Below are 9,128 nucleotides of genomic sequence, written 5' to 3' on the forward strand. Positions count from 1 at the left end.
GGCTGATCGATATATCAAGCTCGAAGACGTGATTGCCAACGAAGGGAAATCAGCAACAAAAGACAAGGGGCCCAAGGAAGAACCCACCAAAGCCTCCAACGGGTCGAAAAAGTCCAATGGCAACGGTCAGGGCAACGGGAATGGAAATGGTAGGAACGGTGGAAAACAGGCGAACAATGAACCCTCAGCTTCTGAGAGTAAATGCCCCAAAGGCATTTGATACGAGCCGAGATTCACCAACTACACGACCCTTGTCGAAAGCCGAGCTGAAGTCTACCAGGCGACCAGCTCAAGCGTGCCTTACAAATGACCAGCAGCTATAAGGAAATATATCTCCAAGAGAGATACGAAAAAGTTCTGTCATTTTCACAACGACTACGAGCACAACACCAATGAATGTAACCAGTTGAAAGACAAGATTGAGTTCTTGATCAGGCAGGGACATTTAAGAAGATATGTGCGAGCCACAGGAGGGTCTCAGCGAGAGGCTCAAGGTGGCAGTGAGCAGGTGCCTGCATGCCAACGCTTGCCACCTCTACAGCCAGCTCCTGTGGTAGGCACTTTACTCACCAAATGCAAAGGCCCACATCTTGCAGGAGACAGTGGGAAGGCAAGGGAATGATACGCTTGAACCCTATGCCACGACCGAGACATAGAGATGATGAGTGTGGAGGATCGAGCACCGAAAAAGGCTCGAACAGAAGAGGAATTGATAACCTTCTCTGAAGACAATGCAAAGCACGTGCGATTCCCACACTCTGATCCACTGGTCGTAGACGTACAAATTGCTAACATGATGGTGAAGAGGGTGTTGGTCGACAAAGGAAGTTCGATCAACATCATGTACAAGTCTTCACTGGAAAGAATGTAACCAAACCATCTATGGTTTTTCTGGTGAAGGGCTCGCCCCAACATGGTCGATTAGGCTTCTAGTTACAGCAGGTACTGCACCTGATAATAAGACATTACTCTCTACTTTCATAGTAGTTGATTGTCCTTCAGCATACAATGCTGTAATTGGGAGACCAATTCTGGTCGACCTACGGGCCGTCACTTCAATATGGCACCTTGCCATAAAATTCCCGACAAAAGCAGGGGTAGGATGCGTATTGGGAAATCAGCGGGAAGCAAGGGAGTGCTACAACGCCTCGATCACCAAGGCAAAGAAGGGTGTATCGAGAGATGTTCCCAGAAAAGAGTTGCAATTGGAAATTGATGCTTAGGCCCACTCAGGTGATAATGTCACCAAATAGGGCGTTGCCCAAAGTGAGGATAGAGACTTGGATCCTCGCTTTGGGAATTTTGAGGAAGAAATAGGACCCATTGAGGACCTTGAAGAAGTCCGACTCGATGAAGAAAATTCGACCAGGGTTGTGAAAGTCGATAGAAACTTAGAGAAAATAACAAAACAAGCACTAGTGGAGTTTTTAAGAAGGAACCAGGAAGTCTTTGCCTGGTCGCACAAAGACATGGTCGGAATAGACCCTGCAGTCATCAGCCATGTCTTGAACATCGACAAAAGTTTTCCACCGGTGCAATAAAAAAGAAGGCTGCTCGACAAAGATAGATCAAAGGCTTTAAAAGAAGAAGTCGAAAAGCTGAAGGAGAATGGGTTCATCAGGGTGGCGTTTTATCCATCGTGGGTCTCTAATCCTGTGCTAGTTTCCAAGTCGAATGGCAAATGGCGAACATGCAAGGATTTCACAGACCTCAATAAAGCCTGCCCTAAGGAATGTTTCCCACTCCCTAGGATCGACCAACTAGTCGATGTCACTGCAGGGAATGAGATTCTCTCTTTTATGGATACATACTCTGGATATGATCAGATTAGTATGCATCCCCCTGATGAGGATCACACTAGCTTTCAGACTGATACAGGGCTTTACTGTTACAAAGTAATGCCCTTTGGTTTGAAAAATGATGGTGCAACTTACCAGCGACTAGTCAACCACATGTCCAAAGAGCTGATCGGGACAAACATGGAGGTCTATGTCGGCGATATGCTGGTAAAGTCAAAGAAGGAAGAAGGGCATATAGAGGATTTGCAGGAGTGCTTCAACGTCTTGAACAAATATCAGATGAAGCTTAATCCCCTTAAATGCTCCTTCGGAGTAGGATCAGGAAAGTTCTTAGGATTTATAGTTAACTCGAGAGGAATTGAAGCCAATCATGAGAAAATCAGAGCCCTGATCGATATGATATCGCCAGCAAAGATTAAGGATGTTCAATATTTAACCAGAAGAATTGCCGCTCTTAGTTGATTTATTTCAAAATAAACAAACAAGTGCGTCCCATTTTTTAATCTACTTAGAGGCAACAAGAAATTTGAATGGACGAAGGAGTGTGAGCAGGCTTTTCAAGCATTGAAGACTCACATGGCGCAACCACCCATCCTGTCAAAGCCAGTCGATAAGGAAACTTTCTTCATCTACCTGGCGATCACGGAATATGCTGCTAGTGTCGTTTTAGTAAGGGAGGAAGAAGGCGTGCAGAAGGCTGTTTACTATGTAAGAAAAAAGCTAATTTGAGCCGAACAGCGGTACCCGCCCATTGAGAAGCTAGCCTATTGCTTAATTTTGGCCTCAAGGAAACTGTGGCCTTACTTTCAAGCACACCCAATCACCGTTTTGACCGACCAGCCTCTACGACAAGTTCTGCAAAAACCAGAGGCTGCGGGTAGATTGTTAAAATGGGCAGTCGAACTTGGGCAGTTCGATATCTCTTACTTTCCACGAGTAGTGATAATAGGGCAAGCCCTGGCTGACTTCATTTTAGACTTCACCGAACTTACAGATGGCGAGCAGAACGAAGAGCCGGAAAAGCCTGAGTCATAACACCAGCCTCCCTCATGGAAGTTATTTACAAATAGCTCTTCCAATGAGCATCATGCAGGGGCAGGGGTGATTCTGATTGCGCCTGAAGGGCATTGTTTTCACCGTGCAATCAGGTTTGACTTCACTGCTTCCAATAATGAGGTTGAGTATGAAGCATTACTCGCTGGGTTACAATTAGCCAGGGATATAAATATAAAGGTGCTCGACATCTATAGTGATTCGTAGCTGGTGGTAAATCAAGTCATGGGAGAGTACCAGGCACGAGGTTTAAAGATGGTTTCCTACTTAAACAAAACAAAAGATCTATTGGCTCAGTTCGACAAATACACCCTTTAGCAAGTACCTCGCGACCAGAATTCCAATGCTGATGCTTTGGCCAAATTAACAAGCGCAAAGGATGCTGATACTCTGAGTATAGTACAGTAGAACAGCTATCTGTGTCAAGCATCCAAGTAGAGGAGACCACTTTGGTGATCCAGATGGCAAATACGTGGATGGCACCATACGTAGAGTATCTGACGCAAGGCGTGTTGCCGACGGACAGAAACAGAGCTAGGACCCTTTAGCGACAGGCTGCTAGGTATGTCCTGGTAGATGGAGTCTTGTACCGGAGGGGATACTCAATGCCACTCCTCAGATGTGTTTCAAAAGAGAAGGCCAAATAATTGATGAAAGAGGTACATGAAGGCTTTTGTGGGGACCACGCTGGGGGGCAAAGCTTGTAAAAAAAGATCCTGAGGCAAGGATACTTCTGGCCCACGATGAATGAAGATTCGATGGAGTTTGTACGGAGGTGCAACATGTGCCAGAGGTTCTCCAAAATCCCACGAGCAGCCCCTAATGTGCTTAAACAGATGCAAAGTCCGTGGTCGTTTATAGTTTGGGGTATAGATCTAAGCGGATCTTTGCCCACAGGAAAGGCGGCATCAAGTATGCTGTGGTTGTCGTCGATTACTTCACTAAATGGGCTGAGGCCCAGCCGCTCGCAATCATAACGACCAAGAAGTTGCTGGATTTCATGATCAAAAACATCGTTTGTCGCTATGGATTGCCAAGGAAAATTGTCTCGAATAACGACACCTAGTTTGATAGTGATTTATTCACGGACTTTTGTGAATGACATGGTATTATCATGAGCTTTTCTTCAGTCGCTCATCCCCAAGAAAATGGAAAAGTCAAAGCAGTCAACAAAACGCTAAAGGATACTCTGAAGAAAAAACTGGAAGAAGCTAAGGGGGCATGGCCAGAGCAATTGCCTGAAGTGTAGAGTAATGGGGATCACCAACTTTAACAAGGTTCAAAACATTTGTCCAAAAGCTTATTTCCCCCTATTCTCTAAGCACTAAGGGATTTCTCTAGGAAATAGCTCTCTGGAATTATCAAGCCTCTATGGTGTATTTTTCAGCCAAGTGCTTTGTGGATGGAAAATGGTGTGTCTTACAAGTGAGCATTAGGCTCCTATTTATAGAGTTTGAGATACCCCTTTGAATTTCAAATTCCACCAACCACCATGGCTATTACCAATGTTTAATTGCATGTTTATGGAATTAAAATGGAGATTTGGGAGTTATTTGGGATGTTAGAACCGTTCAATTTGGAAAAAACTGAAAAACCATATAGGCTATCAGCCTCACTGGCCGCGACCATGACTTTTCAGTGGCCGCGACCACTCGCTTCTGTTCCCCAGGCTGCGGCCACTGAAAATCAGTGGCCGTAGCCACAGACCATATTCAGCACAAAAAAGTCATTTTTCCAAAACATTCCAAAAAGTCCCAAATCCTTTCCCACATGATTTTGTAACCTCTAAACACCTATTGGGAGTTAAAAACATGTCTCCAACAGCAATATTTCATCATGGCTTTGTGAAATCCAATCTCAAAAGTGTAACATGTAATATACACATTATTGGGTAATATTTGGGAGTTACAAATTCGTAACTGATTTTGTAACTTTAAAATATGTATCATTTGGGCACACACATGTGTCTAATTTTTTAACTCTCAATAATATGTTACAAGGTGTGACAAATCACATTTGTGTGACAAATCACATTTTGTCACATTATTTAATCTAACATTATATTATATGAAATAATATAACATTCCCCCACTAGATTAAATAATCATTTTTTTGTAACACTTATTTAATCAATCAAACCTTATATTAAAATATAATATTCCCCCACTTGATTAAATAATCACTCTCTATAGAAACCTTTGCATTGGTGCATAAAGTAAAATGTATTTCGACTTGAATTTTACCTTAGTGTAATTACCACAAAGTTTGTTGAAATTTTGGTTGCTGAAGCATTGAACCACTATCCCTTGATAACAAACCAGTGATAACACACACACCTTTGCCATGTTCAGTTGAGACCTCAATGTCTTGCTTTTGCACCGTTAATGGCCATGTGCACATTCCATTCATAGACTTTTCTTGAGAATGACTCCCAATTCTCACGAGGGGCGGCACCACCCCTAGGTCTATATAGGTAGAACTCTTACAGTAATTTTTATTTTTTTTGATCAAGAAGGAAATATCTTCATTGAAACAAAACAGACAAATACAACCCAGGCCAAAGCCTAAAAACCAGAACCAACTAATAGACAAGACCCACCCTCACATTACATACAATTGGAGCTTCTCCAAGAAGAGCTTAAAAAGAGGGGTTTCTGTCCTAGTATGAACCATATACAATCTATACTTCACTAGAGTAATAATTTCTTTGGCTATACAATAAGCAGTCAATGAAAAACCATTATGCAAGCACCTATTCCTATTTCTCCAAATAGTATAAACCACAGCAGCTAGAATCATGTTCAAAGTGAGACTAAAACTATTACTAAACCCAGCATGTAAATTGACTGTCCAAGTCGAGTACAAAGGGGACCAAGCAGGGAAACCAATCCATGTGAAGATGAACTCCAGCACCTTTAAGGACAAGCAACAGTCGAAAAACAGATGCTGGTGGCTCTCCAGGTGATCATCACAAACCGGACACAGTAAGCTAGATAAGTGCATATTAACTTTGGCAAGATTATCTCTGGTTAACCGATAAGAATTGAGCACCATCCAAAGCATAAATCGATGCTTAGGAAGAATAGATCGATTCCAAATAGTTTTTTTGTACTCTGCTATTTTCTGGTTTAAGCCACTGATATAAAGTAAGGATAGTTTAAACTTCCCAAAAAAACCAGCTGCCAACACCTCAGCTTTACTAAACTTATTTCTGAGATGGCATAGTTTCCGCCAATACCAACTAGTGTTTACCTTCAACCCATAGCTCCAAAAATCAGCCCCCTTCAAATAGACGTGTTGCACCCATTTGACCCATAAAGTAACCTGCTTATTCGTGACTGCCCAGATATACTTAGCCAACAAAGCTCTATTCCAACTAGACCCTTCTCTAAGACCGAGGCCTCCAAAAGCCTTAGGACGACACACCTGCTGCCAAGAAGCAAAATGAAGCTTACTGCGAGTCCCCGAAGCCCCCCAAAGGAACTGTCTACACAGTTTATCGACCTCCTTGATAATGCTCTGAGGAAGAATGAACACATTCATCCAAAAATTACACAAACCAAATAGAACAGATTGGATGAGAAGCAGCCTACCAGCATAAGAAAGGTGCTTACTAGACCAAGAGAAGAGTTTAGTTCTTATTTTTTGAATAATGATCTCACAGTTCGAATGCTTCCACTTCGTAGGCCTAAGAGGGACCCCTAGGTAATGCAGAGGAAAGGATCCTTCAGTAAGAGTAAACAGCTGACAAATCCCTTTTTTATCCTCTAAAGGAACTCCTCCAAAGTATATCATAGACTTCAAAAAGTTTAATTGAAGCCCTGAAGCCTAACCAAAAACCCCAAGAGCACACTTAAGAACATTAACAGCCCCAATATTGCCTTTGCAAAACAAAATAATGTCATCGGCAAAACACAAATTAATCAAATTAATGCTCTTACACATCGGATGAAATCGGAAAAGAGGGGATCTGGAAGCCCACTGAATGCTTCTAGTCAAGTATTCCATAATGATCACAAATAGGAGCGGAGACATAGGATCCCCTTGACGTAATCCTCTTTTCCCCTTGAAACTGCCCTGAACCCGGCCATTTAATAGCAAGAAGTAGTTGGTATTTCGGACACACTTCATCACCCAACCTATAAACTTCATAGGAAAACAAACCGCCTTCAAAAGATTTTCCAAAAATAACCAATCAACGGTGTCGTACGCCTTGCTTATGTCTATCTTTATAGCACAACGGGGAGAAGTATTCGCTCTACCATAATTCTTAATAAGATCTTGAAGAATCATGATACTATGAGCAATGGTCCTACCACGAACAAAAGCTCCTTTGTTAGACTGAATAAGGGAAGGGAGCACCAAGGCCAACCGAGAACTAAGCAATTTGGCCATGACCTTATATATAGTCGAACAACAAGCAATGAACCTGAAGTCAGACGCCTTAGCCGGATTAGAAACCTTAGGAATCAGAGAGATAGTCGTTTCATGAAGTTCCTTAGGTAACTTTCTTGTAGTAAATCCATGATTGACAGCTGAGCATATGTCTTGACCAATTTCCTTCCAAAACAGCTTGAAAAAACCTGATCCAAAACCATCAGGTCCAGGAGTTTTGGTGCTAGGAATACTGAAAAAAGCCTTTTTTATTTCCTTGTTAGAGAAAGGAGACAAAAGAGACAGCTGTTGATCAATAGACAATTTTGGACCCAAATCAACACAGTACAGATCCACTACACCAGAGGCCGATCTGGAGAAGGCTAAGTGATTCTTAAAGTGCTCTACAAAATGGTCAACTACCAACCGAAAATCATCAATGAGAACACCATTATCATTTATGTAAGAAATGATAGTATTTTCAGTCTTGCACTTCTTAAGGTAAGCATGGAAAAACGAAGAGTTCATATCCCCCTGCCTTATCCAGCTGATCTTACTCTGCTGAGCAAGAAAACTATGATACATTTTTTCTTGGACATGGAACTCAGAGGCCTTCCTCTTAACCACCTCATGTAAGCTGATATCAAGAGGATTAACTTGTGCCTGAAATTGGGCCTCTTGGAATTCCTTCGAAGCTAGCTGGTAGCAATACCCCACATCACCAATACACTCCCTGTTGAACCTCTTAAGCCTGTGCTTCAATCTAACAAGTCGAATAAACACAGCTCTAAGACCAGTAGCTTGAACAGGGACCTCCCAGCTACTTAAAACTACGTGCTTGAAATCAGTATGGTTAGCCTAGAAATTATAGTACTTAAACAGCTTAGTTCCCATAGTCACCACTGGAATATTCGACACTATACAAGAGCAGTGATCCGAAACAACCTCCCAACTAAACTTAGCCAAAGTCTGAGGGAAAAAGTCTAACCACTCCTCAGTAATGAAAACATGATCTATTTTTGAAAAAATCCGGGCTGTTCCTTCTTGATTGTTAGTCCAGGTGAAAAAAGACCCTGTAGCTTTGAGACTTTGAACATTAGCCTTCACTTTCCAATCAATAGCATTGGCTAGCTCATTACCAGTAATTGCATTACCCCCTGATCTATCACCACTAGAAAAGGGAGCATTGAAGTCTCCCAACACAATCCAAGCCTTAGCTGAAAGCGAGATACGAGTTAGATCCGTCCAAAGGCTTCTTCTCTTCTCTACAGTGTTGTAACCGTAAATAAAAGTAACCTAGAAACATCTCCTGTCGCCTACCAACTGAACATGACAATGAACAAGCTGAGGTGAATCTTCCAACACAGTCAATCTAGCTATCCCCTTTCTCCACAGAATTAATAAACGCCCTTCTATTATCGGACTGGAGTAGAACTCCCAATTAGGAAATCTAGTATCCATAAACTCCCTAACTTTATTCCCTCGTAATTTTGTTTCCAATAAACCACCAATCCCAATCTTTCTACTTCTCACTATTTCTTGAACTAACTTCTGTTTATTGACATTATTCAGACCCCTTATATTCCAACTCAGAAAAGAACACTTATCCATTAGCTAAAAATCCTCCAGAAGATTCAACCATCCTACCTTGCTCCTGATCTTGAAGCACACCATATTGATTGTTCCTGTGATGTTGTTCCGTAGCCTGTTTAGAAAAACCAGTAGCACCCATCCTTGCTTGCTTAGGGACACAATACGCTTAGGGGTGTGCCAGATATCATCCATTACCCTTTCCTTAGATTGATCCACGTTAGCCTCCTCTTGACTAGAAACCTCATTAGGACTAATAACTGAGATATCCACTCCTTCCCTATTATCCACTTCCTGAACTGGTTCCTCTGC

The 9,128-nt window shown here is 42.1% G+C and overlaps 1 protein-coding gene across 1 annotated transcript; it reads right to left on the minus strand.

Annotated features, from left to right (window-relative positions):
* Positions 1-5,453: 5,453 nt before the first annotated feature.
* Positions 5,454-6,647, minus strand: LOC133832291 (uncharacterized). Its single transcript, XM_062262655.1, has one exon. The coding sequence runs from the start codon at positions 6,645-6,647 to the stop codon at positions 5,454-5,456; it is 1,194 nt and encodes a 397-aa protein (XP_062118639.1).
* Between the last annotated feature and the right edge of the window lie 2,481 nt (positions 6,648-9,128).

The sequence above is a fragment of the Humulus lupulus genome, chromosome 4, assembly GCF_963169125.1.
Source record: "Humulus lupulus chromosome 4, drHumLupu1.1, whole genome shotgun sequence".
In the NCBI taxonomy this organism is placed as follows: Eukaryota; Viridiplantae; Streptophyta; class Magnoliopsida; order Rosales; family Cannabaceae; genus Humulus; species Humulus lupulus.

Coding starts and splice junctions, on each gene's coding strand:
- LOC133832291 (XM_062262655.1), bottom strand. CDS start 6,647: ATGATATACTTTGGAGGAGTTCCTTTAGAGGATAAAAAAGGGATTTGT.